Source organism: Salvelinus alpinus, chromosome 37 (genome assembly GCF_045679555.1).
Source record: "Salvelinus alpinus chromosome 37, SLU_Salpinus.1, whole genome shotgun sequence".
In the NCBI taxonomy this organism is placed as follows: domain Eukaryota; kingdom Metazoa; phylum Chordata; class Actinopteri; order Salmoniformes; family Salmonidae; genus Salvelinus; species Salvelinus alpinus.
Genome location: NC_092122.1, coordinates 16664281 through 16683008, shown reverse-complemented (window position 1 = coordinate 16683008; position 18728 = coordinate 16664281). Strand labels below are relative to the sequence as shown.

At 43.8% G+C, this 18728-nt stretch overlaps 1 protein-coding gene across 3 annotated transcripts in view; it reads left to right on the top strand.

Annotated features, from left to right (window-relative positions):
- The window catches only part of LOC139565921 (sodium-coupled neutral amino acid transporter 4-like), a 32859-nt gene extending 21243 nt beyond the window's left edge, over positions 1–11616 (top strand). For all 3 annotated transcript variants that reach the window (XM_071386614.1, XM_071386615.1, XM_071386613.1), the window contains exons 14-16: positions 6727–6871; positions 6988–7085; positions 7451–11616. In XM_071386614.1, the coding sequence (XP_071242715.1) occupies positions 6727–6871; positions 6988–7085; positions 7451–7555 (348 nt within the window). In that variant the 3' untranslated portion in view covers positions 7556–11616. The remainder of the gene's footprint in view (positions 1–6726; positions 6872–6987; positions 7086–7450) is intronic.
- The last annotated feature ends 7112 nt before the right edge of the window (positions 11617–18728 follow it).

Here is an 18728-nt window from a genome sequence, read left to right as displayed (position 1 = left end):
ACACATTCACACGCTGCTCAACACCCAGGTCATTTTATTTTAATTTATTTTAATACCAACATGAGGGTCTCTTTCTGTATTGGCTGAGTGAGTGAGTGGATGTGTTGACACGGCTGGTTTTCTTGCTGAACTTGGTAAAGCACATACTGTTCTGATGTGATGTTAGCTGACTCATTATTAGACTTTCAGCTATCCTGTCAATCCAACTCCCCAGGTCCCAAATGAGAACCAGCCCATGTTTTCCAAGCTCTGTTTGTCTGTCGTAAGCTTCCTTACAAGAGCACTCTGTCCCTCCTCCAATCATACTTTAGACACACAAATACAAGCATAAACACAAATTAACACGCACACGCATACACAGCTTTGAAACAATTACACCCCTACACTGCTCCCCACATGATGCCAGACATATTCAGTCTCTTCCTTCTGGGAGACACATAGATGGACACACATCAATAGACACAGCATGTGAAAGCACGGAAATGTATTCACTCACTACTGTAAGTTTCTCTGTATAACAGCGTCTGATAAATGACTAAATGTCAATGTGAAAAGCAGTGGTACAATAGACGTCTTGTTCGTCACAAGCTCTTTAGCCTGGCTGCCAAGGAACACAGTGTAATGTTCACAACTCCCCTGTCTCTCATTTCCCACTCTGCTCTAAGTTGCACATTGTCACCACATGCTGTCCTAGCAAATAAATACCGTAAAGTCACTTGCTACCGTCCTTATTTTGTTAAAGTGTAAGCTGCAGTTTAGCCTTGGTTTGTACAGTTTAGCCTTGGTTTGTACAGTTTAGCCTTGGTTTGTACAGTTTAGCCTTGGTTTGTACAGTTTAGCCTTGGTTTGTAGCATCAGTTCAGGTCTGATACTGTGTTTCTGTTCCACTGGTTATTATGTAATATCCTGTTCATGCGGCCTGCCTGCCTGCCTGTCTGCCTGTGTGGTGTGTGAGTCACTGAATGAGAGCGTTGGCCTTGCATGGCCGTACCTGACCCCCCCTATATGGCTGTGGGCTATATTTGTCTTGGCCCTAGCCTGGCACAGGAGCCCATAAAGGGCTGAGGGTCTCAGAAGTGTCATGAACCTCTTTTGTAGCCTACAATGAACCATGCATTCGCACTTAGCAGTGCCCATTAGAATGGATCCTCTCAAAGGACTTAGTTGACCCAAGGAACATTAAGATGGTAATAATAGATTAGATTTATGGAATGTTTTTTTCTCCAAGCAATTAAAGTGCTATACAAGGGAACGGCACCACAATTCCACTGTTTACCTTCAGTCATTGTAGCTTGCAGGAGTTGGGAGATGGGTTCTTGTGATGGGAGAGACAGTTTTAGGGTGGAAGGGTAAATGGAGTATGTGTTGGTGGTGTTGTTACACTGAGCCACCAGCAGAGGGTAGGGGAGAACTGTCAGCCCCATGGCTCTAGTCAATCCCTGCTTGGAGAGAGAAAGAGAGGTGGGGGGAGTATCCGTTTTGTCTGTGGGCTGCAGTGGTACACACACACACCCCTTGTCTGTGGGCTATACTGATACTCCCACACTCTTACACGCACACAGACACACTATCTCTCACACACACACACACACACACACACACACACACACACACACAGAAACTCACACACTCACCAGCTCTCTCACTGTGGGAGTGAATGCTTCTTTGGTCATGGGAATGTGCAAGTGAATCTCACAGTCCCAGTGGAAGTTTACAGGAGATAAGCCCTGAGCAGACAGTGGAAAAACCCCCACTGTGACCTCCCCCTTAGAGAGAGGGAGGGAGAGAGAAAGACAGAGGGAGGAAGGGAGAGACAATGCACTCACTGACTACTGCAGCTGACACCAAAATGCAGTGTCAGAAGGGAGGCTATACGGACACGCCTAGTGCCCAAATTAATTACGTTTCTTGCGCACTGAGAGTCGAGTAGAGACGAACGTACTGGGTTCAGTCAGTCCCGATGAGCCCTTCCCAGCTACCTAGTTTATTCTTATGGCTAGAAACTTCAGCGAGAATTTGAAACTTGCCTGCCGAAGTTGAAATCATTTTGTTTTTATCTGAGTATATATATGTTTTTTAATGTAACGTTAGACGTTAATGCAGGAGTTGTACATTTTTGGTGAAAACTACAATAAATGTGCTTCAGCTGTCACCATGGTCTGTTATTGGCTACGCTATCTAGCTACCCTTTCCTTACTGTGGCAAGTGGGAGCGAAGGACACTGTTCCCTGTGTTGTTGTGTTGCCTGCTTGCAGCGCAACCTCTCCCCATTGAGCAGTAGATTGTATCCAGATGGTTACTACAAACATTACAAGTTATTTCTTGTCTAGGCTTCTATCCTACTCGGAATAAAATGAAGTTGGATGGAACAAATTGGAGATGGTGAACAATAAGACAAGTTATTTCTCCCTCACCCATCGACATAATCATCACGTTCTTTAACAGGTTTTAACTAGTGCCATGCTGCTGGTGTTGCCAGGTAGCCAGCATTACCTATCTGGGAGAAGCTTATCAGGACGACTAACTGAACCAAACCCCTTTGTCTCGACATGACTCTCAGCTGCGTCACATACACTTCATGACCAAAAGTATGTGGACACCTTCTCGTCGAACATCTCATTCCAAAATCATGGGCATTAATAATGTGTTCGTCCCCCCTTTGCTGCTGTAACAGCCTCTGCTCTGCTGGGAAGGCTTTCCACTAGATGTTGGAACATTGCTGCGGGGACTTGCTTCAATTCAGCCACGAGAGCATTAGGGATGTTGGGCACTGATGTTGGGCGATTAGGCCTGACTTGCAGTCTGCGTTCCAATTCATCCCAAAGGTGTTTGATGGGGTTGAGGTCAGGGCTGTCTGCAGGCCAGTCAAGTTCTTCCACACCAATCTCAACAAACCATTTCTGTATGGACCTCGCTTTGTGCATGGGGCCATTGTCATGCTGAAACAGGAAAGGGCCTTCCCCAAACTGTTGCAACAAAGTTGGAAGCACAGAATCGTCTAGAATGTCATTGTATGCTGTAGCGTTAAGATTTCCCAGATTCGTCCATCGGACTGCCAGATGGTGAAGCCTGATTCATCACTCTAGAGAATGCATTTCCACTGCTCCAGAGTCCAATGGCGGCGAGCTTTACACCACTCCAGTTAACGCTTGGCATTGCGCATGGTGGTCTTAGGCTTGTGTGCAGCTGCTCGGCCATGGAAACCCATTTCATGAAGCTCCCAACGTACAGTTCTTGTGCTGAAGTTGCTTCCAGAGGCAGTTTGGAACTCGGTATTGAGTGTTGCAACCGAGGACAGACGATTTTTACGCGCTACGCGCTTCAGCATTCGGTGGTCACATTTTGTGAGTTTGTGTGGCCTACCACTTCTCGGCTGAGCTGTTGTTGCTCCTAGACGTTTCCACTTTACAATAACAGCCCTTACAATTGACCGGGGCAGCTCTAGCAGGGCAGAAATTTGACGAACTGACTTATTGGAAAGGTGGCATCCTTTGAAGGTGCCACGTTGAAAGTCACTGAGCTCTTCAGTACGGGCCCTTCTACTGCCAATGTTTGTCTATGGAGATTGCATGGCTGTGTGCTCGATTTTATACACCCATCAGCAATGGATGTGGCTGAATTACCTGAATCTACTCATTTGAAGGGGTGTCCACATACTTTTGACCATGTAGTGTACATCATCCATAAGGGAAAGGGGGATACCTAGTCAGTTGTACAACTGAATGCATTCAACTGAAATGTGTCTAACGCATTTAACCCAACTATTCTGAATCAGAGGGCACCAGGTGTGTCTGTACAGCCTCTCCCATAGCCGAAAGGCTCCTTGAGCAGGCCGTAGTCAAGCACAGAAATGAAGGGAGGCGATGTGAACATAAAGCAAGTACAGCATGTCGAATACATGTTTGGACACAATCATGTTGATGTGCTGCCGTGTTCTCTGTAGCCATTAGCTACTGGTCTGTTACACCTGAAAAACTGTGGGGCATATGCATGGCATCTTTTCCAAACACGTTAGTCATGGCCTAGATAACCCAGAATCAAACCATTGATTTCCCCCCCTTGACTGCTGCTCAGGCTTCAACAAAGCATCACGTGCACCTCAGCATTTACAGCGCAGTGAGTTCAGTTCACCGCACAAGCTTGAGGATATAGTTGTGGAGACATAGGAGAGGTGAGATGAAAGTAACCAGTCATGCTGGCATCACGTTGCCAGGTGTCCAGCCCTCTGAATCACGAGACGTGACATTTGAGATCTTCCCTTGAGAGTCCTTTGCCCTTCATTTGGCAGAGAGGCCTTCAGCACTCAGATTAACGTTTGCTTTGTCTCTCAAGCACTATGTCCTTTATTACAAGCAGGAGGGCTGGGCTTGTGTAGGAGGGGAGAGGGGAGGCGAGGTGAAAGAGTGGGCTCAAACAGTAAAGAACTTAAAGGCAACAGTAAAGATACTTGGTCACGATCCAGCAGGTTTTAATGAAACAGTGTTTAGATGTGGTAGGCAGTCTTGTCTAGTTCCCATGCTCTCTTTGTTTCATGGCTCCTCAATAACAGGAACACAAATAATTAAATTACCTCAAGTCAACTGTTCATTTTGATGTTTAAAAAGTCACTTAAAGTGTTCTTAAGTGTAATGATTCCTGTTTTCATGAGTCATTTAATTGACCTACAACATTGTTTTTGAATGTTGGTGTGTGATGATCTGTTATATTGTGATATTCTATGGCCTCATCTCAAGGCGGTTGACCTTTTCTTTCTTTCTAAATAAAGCAGTGGGGCCACTTGTCTGAGAAATATAAACGCAGGAAATAGGGCCTTCTAACTATTAACCTTGGTCTTTTCTGCTGCTTATGGCTCTGTAATAAGATGGGATTATGTTTGTGTTGCAGTCAGTTATGATGGTTACATTGGCCTAGTAGTGATGGTACTCTTGTGATGGGGTTGTTAGGTTGCTGCTGAGTTTTCCACTAGAGGGCAGGTCAGAGAAGGCAAATCCTGTGGTGCACAAGCACAATGCCCAGTTGGCTGTTACCAAAAGTAGCCTGCCATGCATGCTGTCTTTTCACAGTGACTTCATGGAAAATAAGCTTATAGTTAGTGAGTTAATTATATATCTGCCCTTGTTATTGCTGTGATAAAATATTTTCAGGATCATTTGACTGGCTTTACAAAGTGAACCCTGTCACCTGTCTTTGACAGTGGTTGAATAGGCTTATTAAATGTGGTGGAAAAGGGATTAAAATGGGTTTTATTTCTGATGGTCAGTCAATTGAGGATTTCAAAAATCTCAAGTTAAAACCTGTCTATCTTATTCCTGACTTTATGGTGTGTTGTTTCTCTTAATCTTGGATTTACCTTTTTGCTCTTCCCTTTTTAATGTCTTCCTCCCCTATGAAAAAAGCAGGGGCAAACCAAGGCGTAGTAATACTATGCCATATATCTAGCTGTATCTGAAAAGGTTGCAGCATCTTTCACTTGGTTGGAGCCCAGTTGGCTCCCTGGTTTTGGGCCATGTTGCTAGCTTTTGGCTGGCCTGGTAGACCCAGGTACCTTAGCAGCGGTGGCGCTTTGCCACATATCTCACCCCAGTGGGAGCTGTCATAGCAGGTGGAGGGAGGGAGATGCAGGCAAATATTGCATGGTGCACTCCAAAGGCCCTGCGCAGGATCTCTGTTGGGCGCTGAATAGTTCAGAGCCTTGGCGTCCAGGTGGGTAGGAATGTCACGCCCAGGCTCCAGGTTTTCACCGGCCCAATTATGCCATGACTGCTGGGAGAGGGGATTGTTTATTATCAATAGGGGGGGTAATTTTGCCTTGCAGGGTTACTGCCACTCCCTTAAAATAATAAGGGTGTAAATCTCTGCCACTTCTTCATTCTTTCAGCAAGGTGTCAGTGTCGGCCATTTTGGCTTTATATCCACAACTCAAGAGAGCAGCGCGCCATCAACCCTCACCAAACAAGTATTTAGATTGAAACATGAACCAGCCAAGCGTCTCGTCTTTCTGCTCTCTAAATGTTTACAAAGGAAAGGTATCATTAGTGAAAAGAACAAATGAGAGGATTTCAGTAAAGGGAAAAAAGGGACATTTTTAAGTGACAAGCGTTGCCTGGGGGCAGAACACGCCTATCCTGCTGCCTTCAGTCCCGCCTTCTCTGGCCCTCGGCTGATGCAATCCCAGGGTGCCGTTGCAGGTGGCTCTTCCGGAGTTAATCCTCTGCCTTTTGAATGGCACGTTAAGCCCCGCCTCCTCAACCTTTCCCCCTGTGGCCGGCTGGCCCATAGCAGTTCCTTTTCACCTGATACCCGTGACCTCTCACCCAGTGAAGTCTTTAACTCAATGCCTTGAGCTGTGCAGCTCTCAGCCTCTTAGCTGGTGGCCTCCTTCCCTGCCTCTCTGCCTGGCTGCCTACTTAGACTCTCGCCTGCTGCAGTTGACACACTTCAATCAGCAGCCAACTGTGGGAATTGGCCTGTGGGCTTAGACTAGTTTGCAGACGTGACTGACGATATTGTTACCTACTCTCCCTTGAATTTGACTGTGTGTGTGTGTAATTGTTTGTGTCTGTGTGCGTTTGTGTGTATGTGTGTGTGTGTATAAGAGAAATAAGGACAAAAAAGTGCTGTATTAATCAGTACATAAAAAAACACTTCACAAGTGGTATCCTAATTGTCAACTGATCGTCAGTATGTCGCGGTTGATCAGACGTTATAAAGAGGTTTGTGTTGCAGATCCGTTCCTCCATCAATACCATGCTGTTCAGCCAACGGGAGTTCAGCTGGGTGCGTCACATGCTCATCGCCGCCTTCATCCTCCTGTTCAACAACCTGCTGGTCATCTTCGTCCCCACCATCAGAGACATCTTCGGCTTCATCGGTGAGTCCTCAACCACAGCACCTCCTAAGGCTAGTTCTGTCTAAGTGAGGACATTTGTTTAGACAGAAAAGACTAAACGACTGATGGTGGTCTTCTTACTGTTTCCCCTCTGACAGGCTCCTCTGCAGCCACCATGCTCATCTTCATCCTCCCTGCTGCCTTCTATCTACGCCTGGTCAAGTCCGTGCCGATGCGCTCCGTGCAGAAGATCTCGGTAAGTGTGCAGGAAACGATGGTGCACGAACACACGCACACAAACACTCAACTCAAAAGCACATACGGTGACTCACACACAGAACAGCCACTCTGACACACGCAACATATGACACACACATGATACAGCCTGTCGAAATTAGCACCCATCAACATGCCCACACAGACACACCATAGCTGTTATTAGAACAGACCCCCATCCACAACAACCCTGATTTACAAATTTACAGCAGTCCCCCAAAACAGGGTTTCCCAGAGGCCCACTGAGATTCTTGCCAAAACATTATTGCACTGAATGTACAGATATGAACACTTCACACAACCTCCTCTCACAGTGTCGTTATTCTTTTTCCTGATGTCTTTTAGGCAGCCATTTTCCTGGTGGTGGGCATCATCTTCATGTTCAGCAGCCTGTCGCTCATCGTGATGGACTGGATCCACAACCCTCCCGGCTCCGGCGGTGGTCACTAAGAGGACCCCCCTTACCTCCACCCCCTCTCACCTCAAACCCCCTCCCCTGACTGTGCCTTGGGGGTAAGGTCACCGGGCCCGGGGGTGCCCCCACACATCACCCACAGACTGAGTACATCAGCGTACTGTAAAGGGGCGGTTCGCTTTTCTCAACCCCCACCCCTTTCCACAAAGTATTACTGGAGGGGACTACGTTCTACGACTTAAACAGACTCTTTTAAGTTCGTTATTCTTTTTCTTTCTTGTTGTTGTTGGATGGTTTAGTTCTATAGAATCCTCCACAACAGGGACTTGCCGAAAGGACACAAAGTAATCAAGAAGGACGGTCAGAAACGGGAGAAAAGACAGCAGACGCTGTGGCTGTTGCTGCGCGCCCTGCCATAGTTGTCTAGATAGCCCATCATCCCTACTCTGTGATATTACCTGAGCGAAGGAAAAATACGAGCAGGGACCTCAACCTTTAAACTGTCAAGAGAACCCAAAGAGAACGAGAGCTGATCTGAGAGCTGCCACTATTGGAGCTGGTTGTGACTGCAGGCGTGGCTTCAGGGCCATGGGCTCTGCACACTTGAAGATTAGAGAGAGAGAGAGAGGTGGGACAAGGGTTCAAAAACAAAGAGCACTTTTAGCACATGTTTCAAGTTTTTATGTATTTTTAACACATCCAGACACACACAAAAAAACACACACATACAGCACGCCATCTACACTAATTGGAGCTATTTTGCTTACTGTCAAAATATATTTTTGTACACCTAGGGGGAGTAAGCAAAGTCGATGTAACGGTACATATGACAGGTGTAGTATCTTTTTCCGAGCTAGAGCCTGGAAAAAGTTGTTCTGAGGGATATTTGTAAACTAGGTTTGGTAAAGTAGTTTATATTGTATTTTATACTTTTACAATCAATCAAATCACCACAGTTTATGTGGACACACATATTTCTCAGTGGCCAGTGTGTTGCTCTCAAACATCCCTTGACAGCAATCATGAGATCAGACGTTAGCAATCATACACATTGACAGACACATACACCAAGTTAAAATTTTCAGCCATGTCCATTCTCCCAATCAACACTTAACGTGATGATCAACACACACTGTCAGCCATTTTGAAACCGCCCAGTAGACTGAGCTTCAAACAAGAGACTACATTCAGTGTTATTGTCGCAGAGATTTGAATGTTGCCGAGTTTTGAATGTACCGGTACTTGGCCAATGGTCTACTGATCTACTGAATGACAGTTTACTTGTTTCTTTCTTTTGCCTTCTTGTTCACTCTTGTCCAATATGTCACGCTACAGAGCCCTTGGGTCAATTGCAGTGAACATTACCAGGAGATGAGCTCACGTTGTTGGCTTGAGATCATTTTCAACTTGTAACTCCATCTCTTCCTAGACTTCATGTGAAGTAAACTGTGCTATGAAATACAACTAGTGAACGCTAGTTTCAGTGAAGAGGAACAACAATAGAACTCTATGAGAGTTAAAGAAGGTCTACTGGCAGTATACCATACAGGTTATTTATCTATTTGACTTGGCACAGCGATCCTATAACCCATGAGAATGTTTTTATTCTATCCCAGTGTGTAAAACGATATCTTGTGACAAAATTCAATTGTGGGAAAAAATATTCTGGGTAAAATAAGCAATGGATTGGACCTCCAGACTGTGCTGTTTCTGAGACACAAGATACATTGTTTTATCTGTGTTTGCAGTTCACACCTTAAAGGGGAAATCTGCAGTTGCTACATTTTTTTACTTATAAATTAATGATTTGTACCCATTGATTCTTGAAAAATGTAACTTATAAATGCCTCAAGAGCTTAGTTTAACCGTCGTACCCCCTCAGATCCCAAAATATATGATTAGTTTACTCCAATGTTTGTAAACAACGTAAATGTAAACAATATATAGCCTCAAAACATGGTTAAAGCCATAATTTTGATATGGAAGGTCAGTACTTGCATCCGTATATCTCATCCTTCAGATTTTTCTGGAACAGCGGGGGCTACACTTTGTTATTGCTTCAACTGCTGATTGCCCCTTTAAGTTCAATATGGGTCATAATGTCAAAGGTGGAGAAGATTAGAGAAATGAAATGCATCCACTGTTACTTAGCGGGCTTGTCATTTGGTGACGTTGTTACCAGCGATTTGTTTATTTTTTTTATTTTACCGTTATTTTACCAGGTAAGTTGACTGAGAACACGTTCTCATTTGCAGCAACGACCTGGGGAATAGTTACAGGGGAGAGGAGGGGGATGAATGAGCCAATTATAAACTGGGGATTATTAGGTGACCATGACAGTTTGAGGGTCAGATTGGGAATTTAGCCAGGACACCGGGGTTAACACCCCTACTCTTACGATAAGTGCCATGGGATCTTTAATGACCTCAGAGAGTCAGGACACCCGTTTAACGTCCCATCCGAAAGACGGCACCCTACACAGGCAGATTGCTGCTGATAGTAGAGTTAACATAAACAGTATGTGTTTATTACTGTAATTGTGACTATTGTTACTGTAATTTACATCATTTCAACAGACCATCATTTCTTTAAATGCCCTAATTAATTCATTAACACCACTTTAAATGAATTTCAAAATATTGCTGTGCTGAAAAAACATTTGTCAGTAGGTGGCTACATTAGCAGTTTGCATTCAAAGCATAGAATACCTGTTTTCTAAGGTATTAAAGCAGATACGTGTTCCGAATGGATCCAGCCAGAATGGACAACATTTACAGATCCTTTGTGGATCTACATATGCATGAAACAAATTGATATTTCAAATGAAATGGTATGTTATGTGTATGTTTTGGATTACAAACATGGTCTTTTCTGACAACTTGTATATGCTTTGTAAATAATCGTATTTTATGGTACACTCACTGAATTATGTGTGTGGGCGGTTGTAAGGATTTTACCCGAAGTCTTCTACAATCTGACTGTTATTTTAGTATTCAATGTTTTTGATTTTGCGCTATGATGATATTTCTTTCTTTTATGGAAGCTTGTACATTTGTAGAAAATCTCTATCCATTTTCATTTCTTTATAGTTACATATCTGGAGTACCTAGACCTTGAATTAATGAATGGTTTGTCGGTAATGTTGTCTGATGCCTCAGTCCTACAGTGGCTGCAGGATCCAAGTAGAATCTCAGTGTTGATGTCTTGCGAGACTTAGGTAGATATTGCCTATGTTGAGTTGAAGTATTTGATTCATGCCATGCAGGTGGGTGCGCTGTCAAAAGATCAATGACGTTCAGATCACATGCTTCTAGTAAGAACCACCCAACAGTCACATTTTAGATGCAGACCGCATCGATAGGGGCTGCTGGGTCTTTGCTGAAATTCCTCCTGAGCCTCAGTTACTGTATGTGAAGATACATTTCATGAAGTGGATTGACAAAAACCTTACTATTGTGTGAGAATGCAGAAACCAATCTTTGCCTTAATAATTGCAAACTTCAGTTCATCTAGGGAGCAAACCTTAGGGTCAGGCACGGCACCAGATGTAAGACCGTCATACAGTGATTTTCTCATTCGTTTTTTAATGTTTAAAAGGGGCTCATTTTTTTCTCTCCCAATGAAGGACCAGAGCGGAGACCACAGATGTTGGGGTCTCAGACACTCAAGAATGGGGTTGGGGAGGGGATCTTTCAGCGCTATGCCCTCAATATCACTCAGGTACAATGTCCTCGCCCTCTGTTATGAAGCATACTTTAGACTGTCGTAGCATGACATGCTGTAGTCACGACAGCTGACTTTAATATATGTTAAATGACCAAACACTGGCATGCAAACTGCGTGTTATGCGTTTGACAACGTAAAGTAGGCTTCATGCCAGAGGGTTTAAGTAATGTTTTACCCCAAAACCATCTGCCTTATCTGTAACCTGGCCCGAAAGAAGCACTGGGTCAGCACCAGTGTCCTGCCGTTCAGTGTCTGCTTCCTGTGGATCAACTAACATTCAAATTGTATATTTGCCTGAACAAACGGGATTTTTGTATCAGAGAAGCTGTTTCAATGTCATGTAACATGAACAATAAAAATGTGAAATAAACTTGGCTGGATCTCTCTGCTGTTGAAATGAGGTAAAAACAAGGAGTTGTGCCTAGAGTCCACCAGATCAGAGGCAGTAGGGATGACCAGGGATGTTCTCTTGATAAGTGTGCAAATTGGACCATTTTCCATCCTGCTAAGCATTCAAAATGTAACGAGTACTTTTGGATTTCAGGGAAAATGTATGGGAGTAAAAAGTATATACATTTCTTTAGGAATGTAGTGAAGTAAAAGTTGTCAAAAATATAAATAGTAAAGTACAGATACCCCAAAAAACTACTTAAGTAGTACTTTAAAGTATTTTTACTTAAGTACTTTATACCACTGAATAAGGCTCCTCGGGGGTTTGTGATATATGGCCAATATACCACTGCTAAGGGCTGTATCCAGGCACTCCATGTTGCGTCGTGTGTAAGAACAGCCCTTAGCCGTGGTATATTGGCCATATACCACACCCCCCCGAGCCTTATTGCTTAAGTAGTACCCAGAATAAACTAAAAATGCTAAATTATTTTTTGCTCTGATTATTAGCTACTGAAAAATACGACTTGATTTCTTCAGTAATGCATCTTATAAATTCCTTGACCAGTTTAGTATAATCATTTAAGTATCATACCATAACTCTTTGTAAATATGTGAAATATTATTGTTATTTTTTTACATTTGACAACGAGGTCTAATTAAATTACATTTGATTGAACCTCAACTTATGATAACATTTGAATTTAATTTCATTCCTTCTCTTCTACAGCTATAGTGTTAATGTTAATTCATCATTATCTTTCAAGCTCCGCAACAAATATGCAGTATGGCTAATGGACATGTGCATGTACGTGTATGCACTTGCTTGGGGTTGTATCTACTCACCAAATCCTCGCTCTCCCTGCCCACGGCTGGTGTTACGACGCCTGTGACCGACTCACAGGGCATAATAACTCTTCATTTGGGAGCAATTTTACTGGTGTAATGACACAGTGCACTCTGGCCTGTCCAGAAATATACCTTTGTCCTGTCTATTTAACATCCAGCCCTGACATCTAGCACCCACTTGTCATGTTCCAGGACTGGTCACACGCTGGTGGTCAGGTGGGAGCTAGGAGGTGTTGTTCTCTACCCTCCACCTTACCAAAAACATCTAAGATCAGGAATCAGCCTTCAAATTCTGTGGAGCAAGTTGTGAGTTTCATTTGAATTAAGACACTATTCCAACTGTACTGGCTGTACAGTAGCTCAAGTGCATTCAGTTCATGTTTTTTATTTAACTAGGTAAGTCAATTAAGAACAAATTCTTATTTACAATGATGGCCTTGGAACAGTGGGTTAACTGCCTTGTTCAGGGGCAGAACAACAGATTTTGACCTTGTCAGCTCAGGGATTTTATCTAGCAACCTTTTGGTTACTGGCCCAACACTCTAACCACTAGGCTACCTGCTGCACCATCAGTTCATGGTTAATTATGAATGCTTTAAATGTTATTTGATTTATGTTATGAAATTTGGGGAAATACCATCAGTAAATTCCAAGAAATTGGGCCATTAAGACATACCACTACATTTTGTAGTAAAATATAACAGTAAAAAATAGAATACTACTTTCTTGTATTATTACATTTGTTGGGTGTGTGTCTGTGTGTCTGAGTGTGAGCACCAGCTCATAGCCTCACTCAGGATGCAGGTCACACTCCTCTGCATGGTTCCCTGTGGATCTGGTTACATAACGCCTCTGCCTCTGGATCATCCCCTGCCTCTACCACCCCCCTCTCTCTTTCTCCCTCTATCTCTTTATCCTCACCCTATCCCACCAAGGACACATACTCACCTCATTTCCAGTGATGCGCTGACCTTCCTTCTCTGTGTCCTTCTATGACACTGTGATACAGTAATTCATCCAATGAGACGTCTCAGAGATTTCATTTCAAAACAAAAAGGTCTAGGCCAATGCCATTTCTGTTGATATACGGCTCTGGTCTAGAGAATTCTATATTCAGTAAATATGCTGTACCACAATAGTGTGTTTGTTGAAGAGGTAAGTACAGAATCCTCTGTAGTAAGGCTTGTGTAGCACTGTCATAGCAGTGACATAATATGCCTTATATGCAGTCATTAACTCTTATGACAGATGACTTAAAGTGATTCTCCAGAACTTTTGTATAATTTCAGACAGTAGTTTTTAAAGGGGTGCTCACGAGACAAAACGGGTCTCCGTTTTTTGTGTACTACGTCATCCAGTTATGTATGATATGTTACGTCCTGCAAATTCACATGATATGTTACATTCGTACAATATGTTATGAATTTGTTGTGCTTAAGATGCCGGACTGCATCTTTAACACTATGGCAGATGTCAGCTAATTGACTATCTGTAAGTTTAACCAACTAGCTTAGCAAAATAACGGTTTGTGTCACAACTGAGTTAAGTTAGTTGCCATGAGCTGACATCAGCTGTCATGACTGCTTAGGGCATCTGTTATGTCATAGTTTATTTAACTAGGCAAGTCAGTTAAGAACAAATTCTTATTTACAATGACAGCCTACCAATGTCAGGCCTTACCAAGAAGTGATGAGGTGAAGTGTTACCGTTGAGGATAAATGCCTCTATGCCTGCTGATTCCATTTCCCATTAACCAACAGCACATACAGTGGGGAGAACAAGTATTTGATACACTGCCGATTTTGCAGGTTTTCCTACTTACAAAGCATGTAGAGGTCTGTAATTTTTTATCATAGGTACACTTCAACTGTGAGAGACGGAATCTAAAACAAAAATCCAGAAAATCACATTGTATGATTTTTAAGTAATTAATTTGCATTTTATTGCATGACATAAGTATTTGATCACCTACCAACCAGTAAGAATTCCGGCTCTCACAGACCTGTTAGTTTTTCTTTAAGAAGCCCTCCTGTTCTTCACTCATTACCTGTATTAACTGCACCTGTTTGAACTCGTTACCTGTATAAAAGACACCTGTCCACACACTCAATCAAACAGACTCCAACCTCTCCACAATGGCCAAGACCAGAGAGCTGTGTAAGGACATCAGGGATACAATTGTAGACCTGCACAAGGCTGGGATGGGCTACAGGACAATAGGCAAGCAGCTTGGTGAGAAGGCAACAACTGTTGGCGCAATTATTAGAAAATGGAAGAAGTTCAAGATGACGGTCAATCACCCTCGGTCTGGGGCTCCATGCAAGATCTCACCTCGTGGGGCATCAATGATCATGAGGAAGGTGAGGGATCAGCCCAGAACTACACGGCAGGACCTGGTCAATGACCTGAAGAGAGCTGGGACCACAGTCTCAAAGAAAACCATTAGTAACACACCATGCCGTCATGGATTAAAATCCTGCAGCGCACGCAAGATCCCCCTGCTCAAGCCAGCGCATGTCCAGGCCCGTCTGAAGTTTGCCAATGACCATCTGGATGATCAGAGGAGGAATGGGAGAAGGTCATGTGGTCTGATGAGACAAAAATAGAGCTTTTTGGTCTAAACTCCACTCGCCGTGTTTGGAGGAAGAAGAACTTTGAGTACAACCCCAAGAACACCATCCCAACCGTGAAGCATGGAGGTGGAAACATCATTCTTTGGGGATGCTTTTCTGCAAAGGGGACAGGACGACTGCACCGTATTGAGGGGAGGATGGATGGGGCCATGTATCGCGAGATCTTGGCCAACAACCTCCTTCCCTCAGTAAGAGCATTGAAGATGGGTCGTGGCTGGTTCTTCCAGCATGACAACGACCCGAAACACACAGCCAGGGCAACTAAGGAGTGGCTCCGTAAGAAGCATCTCAAGGTCCTGGAGTGGCCTAGCCAGTCTCCAGACCTGAACCCAATAGAAAATCTTTGGAGGGAGCTGAAAGTCCGTATTGCCCAGCGACAGCCCCGAAACCTGAAGGATCTGGAGAAGGTCTGTATGGAGGAGTGGGCCAAAATCCCTGCTGCAGTGTGTGCAAACCTGGTCAAGAACTACAGGAAACGTATGATCTCTGTAATTGCACACAAAGGTTTCTGTACCAAATATTAAGTTCTGCTTTTCTGATGTATCAAATACTTATGTCATGCAATAAAATGCAAATTATTTACTTAAAAATCATACAATGTGATTTTCTGGATTTTTGTTTTAGATTCCGTCTCTCACAGTTGAAGTGTACCTATGATAAAAATTACAGACCTCTACATGCTTTGTAAGTAGGAAAACCTGCAAAATCGGCAGTGTATCAAATACTTGTTCTCCCCACTGTACATCAATATCTCCTGGCAAAGAATCAATAGGAATTGATTGTAGCCGGCAAACTGACATATTCACCGGAAACTGAGCCATGGTGTGTTGGAATTAAAATGCTGTATACAGCTAAGACACATGCTGATGCAGATGCTGTTTGACGTTGTGTACATGTGAGTCACATACAGTGAGCTCCAAAAGTATTTTTGGACAGTGACACATTTTTTGTTGTTATGGCTCTGTACTCCAGCACTTTGGATTTGAAATTATACAATGATGATTGTGGACTACAGGAAAAGAAGGACCGAGCACGCCCCCATTCTCATCGACGGGGCTGTAGTGGAGCAGGTTGAGAGCTAGAAGTTCCTTGGTGTCCACTTCACCAACAAACTAACATGGTCCAAGCACACCAAGACAGTCGTGAAGAGGGCACAACAAAACCTATTCCCCCCCAGGAGACTGAAAAGATTTGGCATGAGTCCTCAGATCCTCAAAAGGTTCTACAACAGCACCATCGAGAGCATCCTGACTGGTTGCATCACTGCCTGGTATGGCAACTGCTCGGCCTCCGACCGCAAGGCACTACAGAGGGTAGTGCGTACAACCCAGTACATAACTGGGGCCAAAGTTCCTGCCACCCAAGACCTCTATACCAGGCGATGTCAGATGAAGGCCCTGAAAATTGTCAAAGACTCCAGCCACCCTAGTCATAGACAGTTCTCTCTGCAGAGCGCCAAGTCTAGGTCCAAGAGGCTTCTAAATAGCTTCTACCCCCAAGCCATAAGACTCCTGAACATCTAATCAAACGGCTACCCAGACTATTTGCATTGCCCCCCTCTTTTACGCTGCTGGTACTCTCTGTTTATTATCTATGCATAGTCACTTTAAGAACTCTACCTACGTCCCTAGGAGGGGTGCGTCACTTGAGTGGGTTGAGTTACTGACGTGATCTTCCTGTCTGGGTTGGCGCCCCCCCTTGGTTTGTGCTGTGGTGGAGATCTTTGTGGGCTATACTCGGCCTTGTCTCAGGATTGTAAGTTGGTGGTTGAAGATATCCCTCTAGTGGTGCGGGGGCTGTGCTTTGGCAAAGTGGGTGGGGTTATATCCTTCCTGTTTGGCCCTGTACGGGGGTATCATCGGATGGGGCCACAGTGTCTCCTGACCCCTCCTGTCTCAGCCTCCAGTATTTATGCTGCAGTAGTTTATGTGTCGGGGGGCTAGGGTCAGTTGGTTATATCTGGAGTACTTCTCCTGTCTTATCCGGTGTCCTGTGTGAATTTAAGTATGCTCTCTCTAATTCTCTCCTTCTCTCTTTCTTTCTCTCTCTCGGAGGACCTGAGCCCTAGGACCATGCGTCAGGACTACCGGGCATGATGACTCCTTGCTGTCCCCAGTCCACCTGGCCTTGCCGTTCCAGTTTCAACTGTTCTGCCTGCGGCTATGGAACCCTGACCTGTCCACCGGACGTGCTACCTGTCCCAGACCTGCTGTTTTCAACTCTCTAGAGACCGCAGGAGCGGTAGAGATACTCGTAATGATCGGCTATGAAAAGCCAACTGACATTTACTCCTGATTATTATTTGACCATGCTGGTCATTTATGAACATTTTAACATCTTGGCCATGTTCTGTTATAATCTCCACCCGGCACAGCCAGAAGAGGACTGGCCACCCCTCATAGCCTGGTTCCTCTCTAGGTTTCTTCCTAGGTTTTGGCCTTTCTAGGGAGTTTTTCCTAGCCACCGTGCTTCTACACCTGCATTGCTTGCTGTTTGGGGTTTTAGGCTGGGTTTCTGTACAGCACTTCGAGATATTAGCTGATGTACGAAGGGCTATATAAAATAAACTTGATTTGATGTACATATTACCTCAATTACTTCGACTAACCGGTGCACATTGACTCTGTACCGGTACCCCCTGTATATAGCCTCGCTATTGTTATTTTACTGCTGCTCTTTAATTATTTGTTACATTTATCTCTTTCTTTTTTGGGGGTATTTTTTCTTAAAACGGCGTTGTTTGTTAAGGGCTTGTAAGTAAGCATTTCACTGTAAGGTCTACATCTGTTCGGCGCATGTGACAAATACAATTTGAGGGTATTTTCATTCATATCGGGTGAACCCGTTTAGAAATTACAGCACTTTTTGTACCATAGTCCCCCCATTTTAAGGGACCAAAAGTATTGGGATAAATGCAGTTATATTTATATTAAAGTATTCAAAAGTTTCGTATTTGGTCCCATATTCCTAGTCACGCTTTTGACTTTACCAACTTGTTGGATGCATTTGCTGTTTGTTTTGGTTGTGTTTCAGATTATTTTGTGCCCAATAGAAATTAATGGTAAGTAATGTATTGTGTCATTTTGGAGTCACTTTTATTATAAGTAAGAATAGAATGTTTCTAAACACTTCTACATGAGTGTGGATGCTGCCATGATTATGGATAATCCTGAATTAATCCTGAATAATGATGAGTGAGAAAGTTACAGAAGCACAAATATCATACCCCCAAGACATGCTAACCTTTCCACATTACAATAACAGGGGAGGTTAGCATTTTGGGGGGGGTATGATATTTGTAACGTTCTCATTCATCATTACTCACGATTCATTCAATACCTTTGGAGCTCAGTGTAGTTGCGTTGTCTTTTCACCATAGACAATATGACATTAAAACTAGTCATCTCAAACAGTACAGTGCCCATTACAGGACTGGCCTTTTACTTCATATACCAGGCAATTTAGACAGTCTCCCCTGTAGTTATATTGCATGGCTGTTATGGTCCCATACAATCCATGTAACCACAAGGTTCCATAATTACTTAGCGTGCGTGTATGTAGGCTAAACTGGGCCCCGCACGGCCACTGACCACACCCATATTTACTTAAA